General features: G+C 41.5%; 1 protein-coding gene across 2 annotated transcripts in view; it reads left to right on the forward strand.

Moving 5' to 3' along the window:
• Nucleotides 1-18422, forward strand: part of Gxylt1 (glucoside xylosyltransferase 1) — a 35106-nt gene extending 16684 nt beyond the window's left edge. For both annotated transcript variants that reach the window (XM_060388783.1, XM_060388784.1), the window contains 6 exons: nucleotides 36-207; nucleotides 2546-2671; nucleotides 4406-4657; nucleotides 8800-8923; nucleotides 9277-9449; nucleotides 13060-18422. In XM_060388783.1, coding sequence (XP_060244766.1) covers nucleotides 36-207; nucleotides 2546-2671; nucleotides 4406-4657; nucleotides 8800-8923; nucleotides 9277-9449; nucleotides 13060-13221 — 1009 coding nt within the window. In that variant the 3' untranslated portion in view covers nucleotides 13222-18422. The remainder of the gene's footprint in view (nucleotides 1-35; nucleotides 208-2545; nucleotides 2672-4405; nucleotides 4658-8799; nucleotides 8924-9276; nucleotides 9450-13059) is intronic.
• The last annotated feature ends 3274 nt before the right edge of the window (nucleotides 18423-21696 follow it).

The following is a 21696-nucleotide window of genomic DNA, read 5'->3' on the forward strand; positions in this document are numbered from 1 at the left end:
TGAACTGTTGGAAATGTGCTTCTCTGTGCTGTTAGGTATGGTCTGAAAACACAGCCCATTGAGAAAATGCACCTTGCTGTTGTTGCCTGTGGTGAAAGACTGGAAGAAACTGTGACTATGTTGAAGTCAGCTCTGATTTTCAGCATCAAGCCACTGCACGTCCATATTTTTGCTGAGGACCAACTTCATGATAGCTTTAAAGACAGAGTGAGTACTTGACGCTCAGTGAACATTGCTGAGCTGACTGTTACCCTACTACAACTGTCTATTGGTACCCTTCCCTCTTAGAGAGAGTGCTTTCTAGGAGTCCAGATGCAGTGGAAAGGATGATTGGTTTTTGAGCAGGAATAGGCAACCTTCCACCCTGCCAGGTATGGCGATTTTATTTTCTTACCTCGTTTCAGGGTGTGTGGACTGAGGAATACAGACGTGGACAGTGCTTGCTGTGTGGTAGTTCTTCATCTGGAAGGAGGGCTCTGCTTTTTTCTGGTTGTGGCCAGGCCATTTTCAATATTTGGCTCTATCTCATGTTTTAAAACAACCATATCCAGTATGAGGAGAAAAAAAGAGAAAAAAGTGCTCTTTCCCTTTAAGGTCACTTTGCATTAATAGTTGACTTTTGGTGGAGTGTAGTCATTGGATCATAGCTAGCTGCTAGTGTGGACTCAGGGTGGCCTTGTATCCTCCTCAACAGCAAATGGCCGTGGAGGAATTAGGGATCCATTTCAAAGAGGAGTCAGGCCTTGTACACAAAGGAAGATGACCCCAATCTCACAGCCATGTGTTCTGAGGGGGAAGGTGATGATTGTGATGCTTCTTCCCCTCCCCCCACTTATCTCTGCTAAATCTAGCTTTCAAGCTGCAATGGATTTTTTTTTAATTTGATCTATGTATAAAGATTCTTTGTTTTCCAAGTTAAATTAGTTCATTTCCTTGTTGAAGGAAGAATACCATTTGTAGCCTTAGTGTCTGTCCAAGAAAGTTGCTTAATTCTGAGAGGTACGAGAGGTGTACTTTAAACTTTTTCCAGTCATCTCTGGATTTTATGCATACTTTATCATTCTATTCTCTTTCCCTAGATTGTTTATTAAAGTGTACATACATATTGCTTGTGTTTTGTTACTGTTTGGAGATGGGTTCTCACATGTGTAACTGAAGCTGGCCTTAACCTCCTGTTGGTCCTCCTGCCCAATTTCCTGAGTGCTGGGGATTACACAGGTCTGAGTACTTCACCCAGCTCTAAACTATATTTTTAACTTATGTGTTTGGCTTTGATTTGATGAAAGAATATCAGATATTTGATGGACTAAATTGCAAAATATTCCAATATTAAAATTAATATTGAAGTTAGTATTGAAAAGATCTTTAAGTGACTTATAAGTTGAAAGAGGAAATGAAATTGCTATTCTTTCAAAATAATTAACAGGGGCACCAAAGCAGGGTGTTGCAATAAAACTATTCTTAAACTATGTTGGAAGATGCGTTGCTTTCAAAAGTATTGCACACAGTTGTAACGCGAAGAGGCAATAGCTTGATGCAAACTATACCCCACCTCCTCTGATCATTTCTGTGTATTCTTTGGGTAATTTGAACCAAAAATTCTAAAACTGGGCCTGTTGGCAAGTGCTTATCATTCCAGTTCATTGGGAGGCTGAGGCAGGGGCCTGGGATTTAAGGCTCTGCAGAGTGGCCATTCCTTATTTTACACAGCTGCAATAGCATAAGGCCATCAGGAGCCATGCTGCTGGAGCAGTGACGATAGGATTCATTAACTGGGTCAGTACCAAGGCAGTGTTTTGAAGTGAGTTTAGGACATTAAAGATGGCTTTAAGATGTATTTTGGGGTCCGTAGGGATTTTTTTTTTTTTTTACATTGGCACTGGATCTGTGTTTATTAGATGGTTTATTAGGAATACTAGTTCCCATTTAAACTTTCCGTAAGTGGACTAAACTGATGCTACATTAGTCTGACACTTAATTTGAACATTTTTTATCATATATACGATAAGGTAATAATTTGAGTGCTTAATTTTTCTGATTTCAATTTGTTTAGAACTGGGAAAATTCACATGGGTGAAATTAAGGGAGATTTGGGCTGTTGGGCTTAGCAAGAAGCAGCTGTGTGCACTGAGTCACTTTTTGAGGTGGAATCACTCGGTTAGCCTGGCACTGACTGGTTTCTGACAGGCTGGCTACTGAGCAAGCGTGGTTGTCTCCCTGTCTCCTCCAGTGCACTGTGCTGGGGATCTGACCTCAGGTTCTCATTCTTAGCTTTCTGGACTGACCATCGCCATGGCCCTGAATACTGACTTTAAAAAGTCCACTGTACCTTAGATCTTGGTGATAAAGTGTTTGTAGCATATCATTATAATTTTTAGATTTGAAATGGAAATGAGAGAGTAATAGAAAAGAATCCTTTAAATGTATAACATCAAAGTTTTAGCATTTTTGTTTGTATCTATTGTGATGTTAAACAGAAGGTTGAAAGTAAAACAAATCTGAGTTGTTTTATGTTTTTATCTTTAATTCCTTTCTATGTGTTTAGCTTGACAGCTGGTCATTTCTGCAAAGATTTAACTATAACCTGTACCCTATCACCTTCCCGAGCGACAGTGCTGTGGAGTGGAAAAAACTCTTTAAGCCGTGTGCTTCCCAGAGGCTGTTCTTACCCGTGAGTTATTCTCCCTCCACTGCTTCTTTGCTTTTTCTTTCTTAAATTTGAAACTTAATTTTATACAGAAGATGTCTTGGTTAGGGTTTCTATTACTGTGAAGAGACACTGTGATCACAGCAACTCTTATAATGGTTCAGAGATTGAGTGCGTTATTTTCCCAGAGAAGCCCTGGGAAGACACTGACAGCGGTCACTATGCGATGTGTATGTTGGTTTTGAACTTGAGCTTTGAGCTATTTGATTTTATTCATGTCTTTATTTTTTTTCTGCCGTGCTGGGGGACAACCCAGGTCTCACACGTGAAGAATGTGTAACAAACAATAAGTAACCTCATGCAAGTAATCTACCACTGAGCTACACCCACAGCCTTCTTTTGAGACAGTCTCCCCAAATTGCCTTAGCTGGCCTTAAATTCAATATCCTCTTATATCATCCTCCTGAATAATTGGCATTGTAGGGCTCATACCTCCAGGCCTGGTTTTGAGTATAAAGCAGTGTCTTTGTAGTTTTCTGAGAATATTAACCTCTAAACAGATGGTGTATTGTGGCACACAAACAGAATATTGATAGAAGGACAAATCTTGGGCTAGGTATAATACTCAGTTCAGCCCTCCTTGGGAGGCTGAGGAAGGAAGACTCAGGGGCTTCAAGTCCAGCCTATATGCTGAATGCCAGATGTATTAGCCTGAGTTCTCTAGGTGAACTGAGCTGATAGAATGAATCTGTGTATATTTAAGGGGGTTATCAGAGTGGCTTACAGCCTGTGATCTGCCTAGTTCAACAGTGACTGTTTCCTGACAGAAGGCCAAGAATCCAGTAGTTGTTCAGTCAAGAAGGCTGGCTGTCTTAGCTGGTTTTCCATCTGCGTTAGAATCCCAAAGAAGGTTTTAATACTAGTAAAGTAATACCTCAGCAGCGGTATAGATGAACTTGTCAGCAAGAGTGAGCACAGTAAAGCAAAAAACAAAAGCTTTCTTCCATGTCTTGTTATTGGAACTTGCCACCAGAAGGTGTGGCTTAGAATTAAGGTGAATCTTTCAACTTCAAGTGATTGAAACAAGAAAAGTCACCCACAGGTGTGCCCAGCTGCTTGATTCCAGGTGTAGTTTTCACCCCTTTTCCACTGGTGGGGAAGCAAACCTTGCTTATCTCCTTTTAGCCATGGTGTCTGAGTAAGGAGGACTTCCCCATTCAGGCCCAGCCATCTCCTGAAGTATTTTCTCTATCTGATATTAAATTAATCTCTAGCAGACTGAGAGGGGAATAGAGATTTCAGCGTAACTGCTCAGTAAGGCATTAGCTCAACTTTGTTGCAGGCAAGGATCAAGTGTTGTTCTCATTGTGTCATAACTACAGTGTTCCAGGCACCTCCAGTCTGCCCCAGTAACTATGGATACAAAGTTGAAAACTTGGGTACAACATTATGAGACTGTTACTTTTGCTATCCTGATTTCATGTTTCTCCAGTATGTGACCTTGGTGGTGATGTCATGTTGTACATATCAAAGGGTTGGACACTCCTGCTAGGTTACCCTAAACTTTGAGTTTTATGAATATCGGAGGGTAGGCAACACATTTACATTTGTAAGTATCTACGTTTTGTTCAAGAATGACAAATTTCAGAAGAATTACCTTAATATTGTAAATTGGCTCATCACTTAGATATAATTTCTGTTTCTATACTTTTGTTAAATAGATTTATTTATACCTAATTCAAATATCTCTCCTCATAGTTAATACTGAAAGAAGTTGATTCACTGTTATATGTCGACACTGATATCCTTTTTTTACGACCTGTCGATGATATTTGGTCATTACTAAAGAAGTTTAATTCCACACAAATTGCTGCCATGGCACCAGAACATGAGGAGCCTCGAATAGGATGGTACAATCGCTTTGCTCGGCATCCATACTACGGGAAGACTGGGGTGAACTCTGGAGTGATGCTGATGAACATGACCCGGATGAGAAGGAAGTACTTCAAGGTGAATTGACAATGCAGGCAGTTGATTTAGGTTTCTCTTTATGCTTTTGCTTTTCTGAAAACCTAATTAAACTAGGTGTTGGAGAGATGCTCAGTGGTCAGGGTCTTTCACACTGGGCAGTGGTGAGTTTCTAGCATCCACGCTAGTTCATTACTGCTTATAACCCCAGCTCCAGGGCTTCTGAGGCCCTCTTGTGGCTTCTGTAGGAACAAGTACACATAAATAAAAATGAAGAAGATCTTTTAAAAATCACCTAGGGCTGTGGCTGGAGAGCTGGCTCGGTCATTACGTGTGCTCTCGGCTCTCTCACAGGGGACCCCTTCAGTCCCCAGCACCTGTGGCAGCCAGCGCACAGCTGTAACTCCAGTTCCAGGGGATCTGAAGCCTTTTTTTTTTTTTTTTTGGCTAAGGGCATCAGGCATTCACATGTAAATATACTTATTTACTTATAAGTAAATATACTTATCTGTAAGCAAAACATGTAAGATAAAAATAAATATGTTGAGTGTATACGTGTGTTTGTGTATTTCCAGATGTGGCTCACACCTTTACTCTTAGCACTCAGGAGGCAGACAGGTGGGTCTCTTTGCCAGCCAGAGCTACACAGTTGAGATGTTATCTCACCCAGCTTGAGGGAAAAAAAAAAAAAAATATATATATATATATATACATACACACACACAAACACACACACATATATGTATGTATAGTTGAAAGGGAGAAACACTAAATTATTTTTTAATTTTCTATTTTGGATAATTGTTAAAAGTGTTCATTGTGTTCTGTATCCAATTAGTGGCTGATTCAATTAGGTCACATCTGAAGGTTTTTTTTTTTTTAAAGATCTATTTATTATTTATACAGTATTCTGCCTGCCTATGTGTCTGTAGGCCAGAAGAAAGCACCAGATCACATTATAGATGGTTGTGAGCCCCCAGGCGGTTGCTGGGAACTGAACTCAGGACCTCTGGAAGAGCAGCCAGTGCTCTTAACCTCTGAGCCATCTCTCCAGCCTCTCAGAAGGTGTTTTCACAGTGAGGTAAAGTAGCAGTACACCAGGTAGCGACTGCCATCTTCTACACTGTCAGCTCGGGAAGCTGTCATCGTTTTACACTTGGGCAGCGCTGTGAGCTTGAATCTAAAGTGACCTTCGGGGCAAGTTTGGTTGTCAGCATAGACTGTGCAGCCTGTCAGTCTGGATCCGAACTGGCTTCTTAGCTGTTCTGTGGGTGGGGGGAGCTTGACTCTCCCGGGTATTCCTCATCTGCGCAGTGGGCTGGTATGTAACATACCTGTGCTTCGGGGCTTTCCGTGAAGGCGAAGGGGCTTCATTAAACAGGTGCTGATGACCTCGTGCAGAGGATGTGGGGTTGATTCCCAGCATTTGCATTCGGAGGCTCACAGCTCTGTGTTAACTCCAGTTTCAGGAAATCCTCTGCCCTCCCATGTCCTCCACAGGTAACTGTGTGAACACAGCACTCATACATTAATTACTCAGGCGCATACACATAATATAAAATTTACAAAGCAAACAAAAATCCTTACAAAGTTCGGAATAGAACATGATAGTAGTCAAATTTTTTGATATTTGATGAAGTTAAGTAAAAAACAGGGACTTCTGAGAAAACACAGGCTTTCCCTCCAATGATTATTCTTTTATGTCTAGTTAGAAATAAACTAAGGAGTATTAAGAGTCTATATGTATTTCTCAGGGGTTTTTAAAATATTTTTCTGTGACTTCTGACAGATTAGAATTTACATTTTTATCTTTCCTTCCTTTCTTTTCTTCCTTCCTTCCCTTTTCTTTCCTTTCCTTTTTCCTTTCCTTTCCTCTTTCCTCTCCTTTTCTTTTTTCTTTCTTTTGACCTCAGGTCTTCTCTGTGTGTACTCCAGGCTGTTCTGGAACTTCTGTATAGACCAGGCAGAGATCTGCCTGCCTCTGCCCCCCAAGTGCTAGGACTAAGGTTGTGGTCCATGCCAGTTTTTGCTCCAGTACGGGCAGTGCACTGCTTGTTGCTGTCATCACTGTATGCCAGCCTTTCTATCTTAGAAATTTGTAGTGTATGTCACTCTATATTCCATCCATCAGGTGAACTCTTATTTCAGCTTTCCATTTTCTGAGTCTATTTTCATTTATATAGGCTTCCAGCAGAAGGTGTGAACCAGAGTAAAGGTATATGCGTCTTCCCACTTGAAGTGATTTAAGTAAGAAAAATCCCTCACCATGTGCCCAGCTGCTTGGATTTTAGTTAATTCCAGGTGTAGTCAAGTGGACACCAAGAATAGCTAGTACAGTTAGCATCTGTTCTTGCTTGACAACAGACACTTTGTTTCTTTTGCTCTTATATTTTGAGTATTTACATTTCATAGACCATAAAGCTTTCTTATGTGAAAGCAGCATATCAGCATGACTGTTCTGCCCGCTTGTTAGACTGTGCTTGGTGATGTCATGCCAGAAGATGGTGCTGTAAGATAATCTGCTAAGAATTATATGACTTCTCTCTACATTTGAACTTCGTAGAATTATGAGGATAGTATTGCAAAAAGCTGTGGAAATAATCTGACCCTTTGATTTTTAAGATTGGGTTATATAGCTCAAATTCATTACTGCTCTTAGTTTATCTTCTGTGCTGTTGGCCCTTTCCCCTTGTCTTTCTGCTCTTCAGCCAGGTAGAGATGTGGATGTAGGGTTTAAATAATTTCTAGACATTCAATTTTTTCCATTTCAAAGAGCTTTGTTTGCATCTTCTTTATGTTTACTCCTGACTGTGTGTATGCCATGCATGTGTAGTCCAGGAGGCTGTCAGACACCCGGGGGCTAGAGCTACAGGCAGTTGTGAGTTGCTGGCAGTTGAACTCCAGTCCTCTGTAAAAAGTAGCCAGAGTTAGCTGGGCATGGTGGTAGTGCGCACCTTTAATTGAAAGTACTCTGGGAGGCAGAGGCCAGCAGATCTCTGAGTTCAAGGCCAACTCTGTCTATAAAGTCAGTCCAGGACAGCCAAGGTTACACAGAGAAACTCTGTCTCAAAAGCAAAAAAAAAAAAAGTAAAAAAGTAGCCAATGCTCGTAACCTGCTGAGTTGTCCCATCAAAAGAGATGAGTGGCGTGATCTTAACAGCAGATGACTGCATTCACTATCCACACTTTCACAAGTTCTGTCATCCATCAGTGCTGTACATGAGCTTGCTGTAGAATTGACTGATTTTTAAAATATATTTTTCATGAATAGATTTCTTCATTGTTTTTCTGTCTTTGTAGCAAACATTGCCTTCATTACCCCTGTTCAATGACTTAGGGTACAGATTATAAATATTAGATCTTTAGCCATTTGACGTGCAGTCACTTCCTAGATTGTTCCATAGAGATCCACGAATGTTGTCTCATGGATATTATCACATGGAAAACAGAAGACAGCCTGTTTATAATGAAGGCCATAATTGTTTGCATGGCTGACACCCTGTTCTTGTCATTATGAGTATCAGTATGCAGTTCCAGCCTGCTCCATTACAGTAACATTAAAAAGTTAAAACAGTAAAATTTCTTTCTTGTTCTTTGTATCTTACTGCTTGATAAGCAGGACACCCTGTACTTGTGGTGCAGAAGCCCCTCCCCTTCCTGAGGGGAATACATTACAGGAGCCCCAGCGAATGCCTCACTGAAAGGTTGGGTTGCTGTGTAAATTCTCCTGGGGAGGTATAGACAAATGTCTGCTTACCTAGACAGGGTACCAGTGACATCCTCAGGAACCCTGCCTTACCAAGCTACGACCTCTCAGAGATGGGTGTGATGTGGTCTGCAGTCTGCACTCCAGAGGCATGAAGACCATGAGTCTGAGGATAGCCCTGGTCTGCATAGCAAAACCTTGTCTCTAAAAACAACAAAAGTACTTTTCATAGTCCTTACCTGGAAAGGCAGCTGTAGTTGAGCTGTCATCCTCCTTGCCTTTCTGGGCTCCTCCCTTTATTGCTGCCTTCCCTTCTTATGCCGGCAGCCCTCCTCACATGCAGAGTTAGAAATGAAACATGGTTTTACAAAGGAGTTGTCCCCTTTGGGCATCGTAATGGTTGCTGTGGGAAGGGTGGGGAGCTGTCATGCTGCCACTTAAACTTGAATGCTAAGACTTTTTAATGCTTTTTCAACAGAATGACATGACAACCACGCGGCTGCAATGGGGAGACATACTTATGCCATTGCTTAAAAAATACAAACTAAACATCACATGGGGTGATCAAGATCTGTTAAATATCATGTTTTTTCATAATCCAGGTAATCATCTAAATTCTTTTACTTCTTTGCATTTGTGAAAACAGTCACAGATTTGAAATGAGAGTAAGAAACAATGGGCTGGGGTAGCTCACTGGTACAGTGCTCACTCAGCCTGTACGGTGCCCTCACTTCAGTCCTTGGAACCATAGGAGACAGAGTTGTTTGGTTTTTGCTTATGTTAATGGTTGTCAATATCTTCATATGAGGCAGAATAAGACTTGAAATTTGACTTGGTTGGGAGAAATCTAAATAGCAAGTGTAATTTGTTTAAGCTAAAATGTTTACAGTGTTAATTCCCTCTAATCACTATGTGCTCTCTTACTTTGCTGTTGTTGGACATTTCTTCATTGTAGAAAGCCTTTTTGTATTTCCATGTCAATGGAATTATCGACCAGATCACTGCATATATGGAAGCAACTGCCGAGGAGCGGAAGAGGAAGGCGTCTTTATTCTTCATGGAAACAGGGGTGTCTACCATGACGACAAGCAGCCAGCATTCAGAGCGGTATATGAAGCACTAAGAAATGTAAGGTTTACTCGCCCAAAGTTTCCACTTAAAATCTACAGTATGGGGCTGGAGAGATGGCTCAGAGGTTAAGAGCACTGGCTGCTCTTCCAGAGGACCTGAGTTCAATTCCCAGCAACTGCCTAGTGGCTCACAACCATCTCTAGTGAGATCTGGTGGCACCCTCTTCTGGCGTGAAGGCATACATGCAGACAGAACACTGTATATATAATAAATAAATAAATCTTTTAAAAAAAATCTATAGTATCATTAAGAGTTTGTAGGTACAGTATAAAGAATTTATCCTTTATTTGAAAGTCACCAGCTCCCAAGATCTGGCTTTGTGGTTTGTCATGGGTTTTCTGTCTGCCTTTCTGAACACGAATTGTATATATTATCTTCTTGACACCCCCCCCAACTGCAATATTTTTTAGTACAAGTACGGGTATTTCCTTATTAACCATTATACAGATACTAAACTCAGATGTATCTGCCGTGTGTTCCTAATCTCCTTGGTTAGTAACACTTCCTGCTAGCTTACAGCTGTGTAGTTTCTTCTTACAGTTCTGATGCTGTGTCCACAGTTCATGTCTGGGACCCAGCGCTGTGCCCACTTATTGGTCTAAGTATAACCAGCGTGGACTTTGGGGTACTTACCCCTTCCCGATTTATATTTCCTTCAGGTTTTATTGATGCTGAAGGTGTTTCATATTTGGCCATTGGGCACTTCTTTGGCTGTGTGTGCACTTTTGACATGTCATTATTTTTCAGATTATCTCTTTATTTTCTGCATCAACAAAGTAGTCCAGGTTTATTTTATCCTTTGCTTGGGTAGCTCTGAAGGTAGCCGTCTGCCAGAGGTGCTTTGTATCCTTAATGGGCCTTAGATGTTAGGTCCATACACTGCTTTGCTTCTGTATTAGGTTTCCCAGAAGAATACAGCGGGGCTGGGGGACAGGAATGCATTTCTACCTTGGAAGGTGCCACCACCTGCTGCCCTCAGCAGGTCCTTTTGGGAAATGCTAAGGGGTATCTCTGCATGGGTCTAAGACCAGCCCATACAGCCTCTAAGTGGTAAAGCTGGGACTCAGGAGCACAGGTCCTTTCAGACTCAATACCAACTTCTTAGGGTGGAGCTTTCTTTTCTTTTTCTCTTTTGTTTAAGCACATGGCTTACTGGAAGAAGATACCTCTGTCATCCTTTTCTCATTCCAGGTCACTGTCAGCTGTAAAAGGAACTTTTATTTCGCTTCTTCAGTTATTGTCTGGGAGGCTTACTGCCTCTGTCTGCTAACTGAGGCCTACTCCTGGAAGCTTCTAGGCTCCATACAATTTAACCTAGGCCAAGAATGCTTTCAGCCCCCAAGACTTGCTTAATAAGCTCACCCTTTCTTATTCTTACTGAGCTCTAGGCTAGCTGCTTCAATTCAGCTGTGCTGGCTCAAACTCCTCTGCCAGCTGACTTGTTCAATCTGGCTTTTCTCTCAGTCTCTGAATTGCTCTGCTTGGCCTCAAACTCCAGCAATCTTTCCTAATCTTCTGGCTCTTTCTCATTCTCTGGCTCATTCTGCCTTCCTCTGTGTCTAGCTTGTTCTCTCAGCCAGCTTGCCTCTTTTAAATATCTAGTGTTTTGTTAGCATATATTATCTATAATGTATATAATAATAGGTTCAGGACATTTTCACCTCTCCTCACTTTCTCACATCTTCTTTTCTCTTATCCTGCCTCTGCCAGGTAGTCTACTTTTTTTTTTCTTCTTTTTTTTTAAAGTTCCTCCCTCCTTCTTTCATGCTTTTCATTTTACCAGTTGGGTACACTACTGAAGAAAATGTCTCTCCCTCATCTAGGAACCATTAATTGCCTCTTAACTCCTTAAGGAGGGGTGCCACCTCGTAAGTCCATTCCCCTCCACTGTTGCTCTGCCCAGTCTTGCCTGATCTTACGCAGGTAATCAGAGCTGCTGAAAGTTCGCTGAGAGTTTGTGGGACAGCCATGTCATGGCTTGAGGACAGTGTTCCAGATTTTAACATCCAGATTTAACATTCCAGATTTTAACATCGCCTAAACCCTCCTATTGTGGTGGTATTCTCTGAGCCTTGGCTTGGATGATGGAGATGGTTCACTTAGTGCTGAGCATTCAACAGCACTTACGTCAGCAGCCTAACCATTGATGAGTCTCTGGTAGTTGCTGCCCACTCATCTTTTCCCCCCAGTCTCCATGGCACCTGCTGAAGCTAAGCTAGCAGTGGGGTCGCTTCCAGTGCAGTACCATCTTGATTGGAGCTTTGGTTTCTTTCCCTTGATGTGCTGTGACCCTCAGGAACACTCCCAGTTCATTTTATCTTGGATTTCAAGTTAAATTTCCTTGTGATTTTTGTTTTCACTAACTCCAAATTTTCATGTAAAATGTTTAATTTTCAAGACCCATTCATCTTTTAAATAGAAAATAGTTGAAAACACTTAAGTCAAAGATATTTCTACTTTCTTCTACAATGCGTTAAAGTGGTTTATATGTTTATATATTTTTATGTTGTAGATGGAAGCTGGTCAAAAATTTACTTTGAAATTATTAGGAACATTAACATTAACTGATGTTTCCTGGCTTGCTTTATTGACAGTCATATAAGAGCCCTGTGAAGAGCGTGTGGTGTTTAGCAGTTTTAATATTTATTTATCTTTGGATTCTTTTGTATAGTATGTTAACAAACTTTCCATTAGAGTAAGAAATGCCTGTGGTTTGTCAGTTTATGTGTAGGGAAATTTGATTTTTGCTCACAGTTTCAGAAATTTCAGTCCATAGTCATCTGGTCCCCTTTGCCTGTGGTAAAGCATTTCATCTTGGTAGGAGCAGATAGCAGAGGAAGCAAGAAAAGGAACAGGAGTGGTTATAGTCCTGTGTCCCCTTCTAAGGAATGTCCCCAGTGATTTATCTTCCTTCCACTACACCCCACCTCCTAAAGGTAGCACCACCTCCTAGTATCACCATGATCTAGGGTCCAATCCAACATCTGGCTTTTCTAGATGCATATAGACAGACCATAGTAAGTATCCAAGTTTCTTGGGAAGTGATTTGTTTCACTCTCTGTCTGGGCTGTAGTGGTGATGTCTAAGACATCACCTGTTGCTGTGTGGCTTTCAGGGGATAGAGTGCAAGGAAAGACTTCCTTTTCTTTAAACTAGTCTACCTTTTATTAGTTTCTTCAGGTGCCTTTAACAGGAGCAATCCATTTTATGCCAATTTCTCTGCATCTTGTTTGTTTGTTTGAGACAGGGTTTCTCTGTGTAGTCCTGACTATCCTGGAACTCCCTATATAGACGAAGCTCAGAGCTCCCCCTGCCTCTGCCTGCCAAGTGCTGGGATGAAAGGCGTGTGCCACCACCATTAGTTGCTTCTCTGCATCTCTTCTGTTCTTCCCTGACATAGGACACCCTTCCATTGTCCCTTTCTGAAGTTTTCCCTGTCTTAGAGATTTGCCTCCACTGATGCTTAATTCACTGAAAAATATTGCCTGAGTGCACAGTTCTCATGAAATAGTAAATGGAAGTTGTTAGTATTTAACTGATTGAAGAACTTACTTGGAAAATAATTAAACTTTTGTGTGTATTATTGCCCGTTATGTTTCTTCTCTAGTGTTCTCTTGGAGATGATTCCATCCGTTCCTTATTAAAGCCTTTAGAACTGGAATTACAGAAGACAGTTCACACGTACTGTGGAAAAACTTACAAAATATTTATCAAGCAGTTGACAAAAAGCATAAGAAACCGCTATGACACACCACCAAAGGAAAGGTGATTCTTCATGGCTGCCGAACTAAGTGGATGAAACCGTAAAGCATCAGAGATGTGAAGGGCTTCGGAAGGCACTTCCGTCTCCAGAATAATCCTCTTCTGAAGAAATTACAAGAGCAGCATGTTCGTGTCATGAAGAAGAAGTTAAAATCTTGGGCTCCAATAAGAAGACAGTTTGATCTCTGTTATTTTGTAACATTACTTGGTGTCATTCCAATGTTAATGAAAACATTGAACAGTGTGACCTGTGGAGCTGTGTTGGCTCTTAAGTAAGAAAGAAAGAACAGAATGGGGATGGATGGAGACAATGTACCTCGAACACAATGGAGACATTCAAGCTGTGAGTGTAGCAATAATCTTATGTCAGCACTAACCTCACTTTAAAGTGTGAGAAAAAAAGTTTACAGGAGCAGAAAAGTTCTGTTTCTTAAGAAATGTGATATAACCAATGTAACCATTGACAATCTATGTACCCGCATACATTTCATCTCTGCTCTACAATATTTTCTGACAATCATGTTTAAGATTATTTGTAGGTTTTAAGTAAGCTGCACATTTAAAGGTTAGCTATATGAGAAAGGAGAAAATAGTGAAAACATAAGGAGGCATTTTTATATGATGAATGTGAGTGTGTGTGTGTGTGTGTGTGTGCGCGTGTGTGTGTGTGCGTGTGTGTGTGTGTGTGTGTGCGCGTGCGTGCATGTGTGTGTGTGTTTGTGTATGTGTTCAGAAAGAAATGAAGTACTTTCATTTTGTATGTATTAAAGTGTCTTGCCAAACCTAAGTTCTAAGATATTTGGGGACATTTTTTAAAAATCACTTTAAGTGAAAAATTTCAGCTTTACTGGGTATTCTGGAAGCAAAATATTTTATGCTGATAATAAAGTGAGAACTTTAATCGCAACACCAACAGGATGGTGGGATATGCAACGGACCAAATATTTAAGCCTGTGAGACTGAAAGTGGTCCAGTTAGACTTTCCTTCTACCTCAGTGCATTCCAGCATCCTTTTGAAGAGGCAGATTCGGAGCCTCCCTTTAGAGTAGACAGCTGTGGTGGATGGTCTGGAGGGAGAGGATTTTTAAACTAGCAGTAGAAACAGTCATTTTTGATTTGGGTAATGTGCATATTCTCTGTTCTGAACACCACCGAGGACAGTTGCTTTGTTAAAATCTGGGGGAAGAGAGACATTGCTCCTTGTCCTCTTGCCTCGACGCCTGATGGTCTGAATGGTAGCATGTGGTACACATTGCATCCTACCCTGAGCTCCTGGGTGGTCTTCTTTTTTCTCTTGGATTGTTAATGCTTACACAGAGAAAGGGAAATTATGAAGGAAAAATAGCGGTTGTGAAGTTCCTGTATCCTCTGTAGGAATATTCAAAACAAGCAATCGGTGCAGTTGTCCCAGCTTCTGCAGTTCAGCCACAGGCAGGCTGAACTGTTTAAGAAGGTTTAAAGTACCGTTGAAAGTGTGCCTTGTGCCCAGAAGAGGAATTGGTAACCAGGGCAGTACTCTCAGAACAGATGGGCTGAAAGAGCAGCAGCCATGATTCCTCGGCGGAATGCTATGGTGAAGTAAGAACCTGTGGGCTGTATTAAAGCTTAGATTGCTAGGTGGAAAAAAGAATACGCTTTGAAATGTGGTTGATAATCTGAGGGAGCTTGCTAAAAACAGATATCCTATGTATACTGCATCTAGGAAGTAGTCGTCAAGAAATTTTTAAGTGAAGAGATTAAAAATTAAGTGAAAGTGGACTAGAGCTATAGCTCAATAGTAGAAGTGCTTGCTTAGTGTGCGCAAGGCCCAGCACTATGACAATAATAAAAAACAACAAGGAATTAAGAGCCTCATAGTGGCACTCACTAGTCATATTCATTACCTGTCAGTATCTTGCCATGCTTGCTTATTTATTCCTTTTTCTTATATTAAGGTCTCAGGCATCATTTTATGTTTCTGCAGTGAATGCTTCAGTAATTACAAATAACTATAGTTACTAGAAAAAGTAGTGCTGGCCTTTGGGTTTCCTCTCATAGCCAGTCCTTAAGCAAACTTCCCTGCTTGTCTCAAATATGCATGCGACCTGATGATTCTGTTTTTATGAGCTCCTCAGAAGTTCTTGATATCAGCTAGTTTAGGAAGCACTGGAAATTATTTTTGCTACCTTTAAAGTTGAAGTTAGGGTGTCACAGTTACTGGCACAATTGCTAAATTATGAGTGCCATTTTTGGGCACTTGGGGCTATTGGCAAGAGGGGAATTCATTAGAGTAAATTTCCTAAGATCTTATTTTCTCAGTAGCTGGAGACTCTCAACCCCATGGGCTCTGGTGTGACTGGTTGAGGTAGTTTAAAGGAAGGACCTAAAATGCACTCAAACTTCATTTGTGTGAAAAGATTTTGGAAAACCTCTAGAAATGTATTCTAAGAAAATGCAGTTTTCCTCTGTGGTAAAGAGCCCAAGAGCTTGCTCATCTTGGACATTGCTGACACATGGCTCTCATCTGCCGTCCATCAGATGTTAGTGTCATGACAAGGACAGATTGGGAAGTGAGCTTGGATTTTTGCCTGGGCTTGAGACATGCCGACTGTACATGGTGCCTGAGAAGGGAGACCTTGGAGGGGTGACTGGAGGAACTTCTGTAGCTCTTCAGCCACCAGTGTTGCTGGAGTCCAGTGTTGAGGGGCTGCTCCTGAGGCTGAATGCTTTTGCTTTTTTCCTCCAAGGTAGATTTGCTGATGGTATGTGGAAGAATAGATTTTAAGGAAGAGAAAGAACGTAGAGAAGAAAAGGACGATGGAAATGAGTAGTCAAGAAAGAAGGAAAGGAAAGAGAGAGTAAAAGAAAGATGAAAGTTTGAGTAAGAGGAAAGATGGAATGACAGTGGGGAGTTGGAGAAGTGAAAATGGAGGAAATTGTGTGGAAACATGGCGTCTCCCTGCCTAGGTCAATGCTTGCTTTACACCTGCAGGGCCAGGACTGGTGCCCGGATTCCATGGGTGGGGACAGCAGAGCAACCTTGTTTGACCTACTGATACCAGGCATGCTTCTTGTTTACCTTATTCACTGCTCATGTAGCCTTTGTTGTGCAACATTTGTTTTTCTTTCCCTGGGCTCCATTGTGTGAGCTAGGATCTCTGGAAACACACATACTTTCCGTCTTAATGTCTTTAGCTTCTGCAGGGGAAGCCTGTGAAGAGAACTCCATTATGTCTAAATATTTTGTAGTGGTTTTTCCCTAGCACTGCTAATAGAGGCCAGTATGGGAGTCTCTGTCTTGCCTAGAATGGTGGCTGGAACAGTGGTGACATCTACTTACTCCTCAGTGGGGGATACTTTGGGTCAACTGTTGTGAATGGCTTCAAGAAGACAGGAGAAGGCAGAAACATTAAAAGCAAAACTTTAAAGACTATTCATTGTCAGGACAGAGCGCTGGCTCAGTGGTTGGGACTACTTGTTCCTAGCACCCACATGGTGGTCCACAGCTATCTATCACTCCAATTCCAAGGGTTTCAACACCCTCTTCTGACCTCTGTGGACACCCGACACAAATGTGGTGCATATACAAACACACAAGTAACACACATAAAACAATCTAAAGAATTAAAAAATACTCATTCTCCTTTTCAGTTGCATGTATTGTAATCAGTAGTGCAGGCACAGTCAGCCTCTTGGAGATGTTTTTAGTAACATCTCAGTCTTTTCAAATACTGTTTCAAACATGCTCTGTCTTTTCAAATACTGTCTTTGATTTCTTGGAATAGAAAACTAGAGTGTGCAATATGTCAGGTTTGAGGCCAGTATCCATTTATTAAATGTAATTTCAAGTGTCTTAAAGTAATAGTTGCCTTACTGCGTTTTAGTATCAATGGAGGTGGACTGAGGTGGCCACTGCTGCAGTGCTCATCGTTCTCTGTGTCGCCAAAGCAGACCTTTTGTCTAAAGCCTGGCTAACTTGTTCTTGACGTTTGTTGCTTTTTAAATTCATTGAAGAGAAAATAGATTTAAAAAAAACTAAGTTATATAGATTTAAGGCAGATGTCTAAAAGCTGTTATAAGGATTAAAACTGAGCATGGTGGCACATAACTTGTTACCCAATACTTGGGAAACTGAGGTACATTCAAGGCCAGTATGGCCTTTGTTGAAATCTTGTCTCAAAAAGAAAAAAAAAATCCTGAAAGTGTATATTACTCAAATATATTGTAATTGGAAAATCATGAGAAAAACGCACCATAGCATATTGGCCTTGGCAGTCTACAGTTGCCTACAGATCAGTGTCAGAGTTTGAAAACTTGTCACCTCATTCCAGCTAATGATTACAAGTATCTCCTGGGATTTCCTTAGACTTTTCTATCAATTTATGTTTCAAACAATCAGGAACTTTGTAGGAAATTTGTCTTAATACTGTGAGTACCATACATTTTACGATCAACCTTGAGAACCAATTGGAGCCTTTGGCCTGCGTAGATTATCTATAGAGTTGGGTTATAAGAGCATATTCACCATGACAGCCCTCTAAAAGCTCGTTAAGAGAATGTGACAGCCTCTGTGCCATTTAAATAGTACATTGTTTCACTGTGATAGTTCAGTAGGGATGCTTCCATTGGAACTGTTACAAGTGGATTTTATAAATTTTTTAATTTATTTTTTATTTTTACTGTACTAGCTGTTTTCAACTTTGTATAAAATCTCTTCAGGGAATACTGAAATGTTATCAAATAATCCACAGCTTGTGGCGTTGCTGTAGCCTGTGTCCCTTCAGAATTCCACAGAACATGCCTTCATTACACGAATTGCCATTGATATTTGATGAGCACTGCATCAGAAGGTCTGTGAGGTGGAGATCAGAACCTGGAAAAGGTTGCAAGTGTTGGCTTCTGCCGAGCACTGTGCGTGAGGCCGCCGCTGTGCTGCGTTGTCCGAAGCTGTGGGCAGGCATCGTGACGAGACTGGTGTGTAGACACCACTGCCTCAAAACTGCTTAAACCTGAACATATTTTGGTTTTATAATAATGTGAATATCTTTTCAGTTACTTTTTGTATCTTGAAAATTCTCAAAGGGGCGTATAAAATTATAGATTTGGGGGGGTCTAGCTTACCAGTATTGGATGATGCCTTATTCTGTTCTGGAGGGGTTAAGCTCAGGTGTTTCTTGAGAAACTGTATTGCTGTTACTAAATATGTACTCAATAAATGTTGGAATTTTCTGATGTGTCTTAATTATTTCCGGGCTGGACAGGTGGCTCAGCAGGTAAGAGCACTCGGTAGGAGCCCCAGCATCCAAGAGCCAGGAGTGCTGAGCACACCAAAAGCCTGGTGCTGGTGAGGGTCCAGGTACACCCTGGAGCTTGCTGGCCAGCTAGTCTAGCCAGTGAACTCTGGGTTCACAGGGATCATCTTAAAAACCCGGGTCTGGTGGCACACACCTTTAATTCCAGGACTTGGGAGACAGAGGCAAGTGGGTCTCGGTGAGTTTGATGCCAGCCTGGTCTGTGTAATTCCAAGCCAGCTAGGGCTATATAAGGAGACCCTGTCTCAAAACAAACAGTGTAGTGTGATAGAGGAAGGCACTCCACATGAACCCTTTAGTCTGCAAGTGTGTACAAACGTGAGAATACACACAGTGGTAAGAAAATTAATGCTCAGTCTTCTGCGCCAAAAGGAAAAATAAATGAAATCAACAGTTTAAGGCTTGATAACTTAGTCTCTGAAGGGATAGTTCCCAAATTGGCTAACTCAGCATCTGGAAATTGTCAGGAACCTCAGCACCTTGTCTGCATTGCCACTATAACCACATGAAATTGGGTTGTTCCCAGGATCCAGTGTGACAACAGATGTTCCAGGTGGCAGATGACAATTAGAGCGAGGTTTTACTTGGTCCCCTAGTGACAGCATTTTTTTTTCTTTTCTAAAACAATGCTTTGCAAAGGGAATGAAGCACACCTGATTGGCTTTAGACCATGTAGAGTTGCCCCTAGATTTAAAAATGTCTTCCCCTTGAAGAAGCATGACCACTCAGGCAACCAGAGCATGAGTTTTGGGTGAAGTTGCTAGGGTAGGAGGTGTGGGGTTTGGGAACAAGCTGTTGGATGGGCACACACTATTTTATTTTGCTGGCGAGTATTTGCTATAGTTTTAAGGGAATGTTAAATGCTAGGTGAAAAGAAGAGTACCCGACTGTGTCAGTGACTGATAGCAAGTCTGTTAATGTTATAATCTAAGCTTTCAACTCTGTGCACTTTATTTCTTATGTGGCACAGGTCAGTTGCCTGTTTTCTGGAGTGTCACAATATAAGTGGACTTGGGAGGTTGTTGAGTTGATGACTTCTTTTAAGACTTAAAAGTTCCTGAAGCTGCTATGAACATGGTTGAACAAATGTCCTTGTTGTGTACTTGAGCATCTTTTGGATCTATGCCTAGGAGTGGTATAGCTGGATTTTGAGGTAGCACTATTCCTAATTGCCTGAGACAGTGCCAGATTGATTTCCAAAGTGGTTGTACAAGTTTATATTCCCACCAGCAATGGAGGAGGGTTCTCTTTTCTCCACATTCTCTCCAGCATGTGTTGTCACTTGAGTTTTTGCTTTGGAAACAACCCAGATAAGGAATGGATACAGAAATTGTGGTACATTTACACAATGGAATACTACTCAGCTATCAAAAACAAGGAAATCATGAAATTTGCAGGCAAATGGTGGGAACTAGAAAATATCCTAAGTGAGGTATCCCAGAAGCAGAAAGACACACATGGCATATACTCATAAGTGGATATTAGATATATAATACAGGATAATCATACTAAAATCTGTACAACTAAAGAAGCTAAGCAAGGAGGAGGACCCAGGGTAAGATGCTCAATCCTCATTCAGAAAGGCAAATGGGATAGACCTTGGAAGGTGGAGAAAACAGGGAACAGAATAAGAGCCTCCCACAGAGGGTCTATGAAAGACTCTACCCAGCAGGGTATCAAAGTAGATGCTGAGACTCATAGCCAAACTTTGGGCAGAATGCAGGGAATCTTATGAAAGAAGGGGGAGAGATAGAAAGACCTGGAGGGGACTGGAGCTCCACGAGGAGAGCAACAGAACCAAAAAATCTGGGCCCAGGGGTCTTTTCTGAGACTCATACTCCAACCAAGGACCGTGCATGGAGATAACTTAGAACTCCTGCACAGATGTAGCCCATGGCAGCTAAGTGTCCAGGTGGGTGCCCTAGTAAGGGGAACAGGGACTGTCTCTGACATAAACTCAGTGGCTGGCTTTTTGATCACCTTCCCCTGAGGGGGGTGCAGCCTTCCCAGGCCACAGAGGAAGTCAATACAGACAGTCTTGATCCTGATGAGACCTGATAGAATAGGGTCAGATGGAAGGGGAGGAGGACCTCCCATATCAGTGTACTTGGGAAGGGGCATGGGAGGAGAAGAGGGAGGTAGGGCAGGATTGGGAGAGGATGAGGGAGGGGGCTACAGCTGGAATACAAAGCGAATAAATTATAATAAATAAAGCTTCATAAAAACAAAACAAGACAGTTCCTGAAGATTGGTGACGAAGGGGCCAGAGACATGACTGCTCTTCCAGGGGACCTGGGTTTGATTCCCAGCACCCACATGGTGGCTCACCATTTGTAACTACAGTTTCAGGAGATCCGACACCTTCTGTCATACATGTGGTATACAGATAATACATGCAGGCAAACATGCATAACAAACAACATTCATTAAAAATTAAATTGTGATGAAGATACTAGTAATATCACATTTTAATTACTTTATAAGCCAGGACATACCTGTTGAATTTTTAAAAAATAATTAGTGTTCTCTTCACCCTGTGGTCCCAGGGTTCAAACTCAGGCTGTCGGGTGTAGAGTAAGTGCCTTTACCTGGTTACCCATCTCACTGGGCCCCTCTTTATTTGCCCAGTAATTCAGGCCAACAGTTTACCGCTGGGACCTCATAAAACTAAAGAGATTCTGCACAGCCAATGAAACAAGCAAGGGAAGACGAAGCCCATAGAATGGGAGAGAGTCTTTGCCTATTTGACGTAGAGTTAATATCCAGAATATACAAATAAGTCAAGAAAACAAATTACCTAATTAAAAAAAAAAATGAGCCAGGGATCTAAACAGAGTTCTCAGCAGAAGAGATAAAAATGACCTAGAAATATCTCCAAAAGTATTCATTGTCCTTAGGAATTAAGGAAATCGAAGTTAAAGTAGCTTTGAGAGTTCAGCTTGCCCTGTCAGAATGGCTGAGATTAACTGACAAATTTGAGTGAGGTTGTGAAGAAAAGAGCCCTCGCTCATTGCTGGTCGGCATGCACATTTGTGTAGCCGCTGTCAAAATCAGTACAGAGAATCCTCAAAAGAAAAAAATTCTGAACTAAGAATAAACCTACTGTATGTCCCACTTCGAAGCATACGCCCCAAAACCTCGACATCATGTTCTGGAGATACATGCTCAGCCATGCTCACTGCTGCCCTACT

Source organism: Meriones unguiculatus, chromosome 8, assembly GCF_030254825.1.
Source record: "Meriones unguiculatus strain TT.TT164.6M chromosome 8, Bangor_MerUng_6.1, whole genome shotgun sequence".
NCBI classification, from domain to species: Eukaryota; Metazoa; Chordata; class Mammalia; order Rodentia; family Muridae; genus Meriones; species Meriones unguiculatus.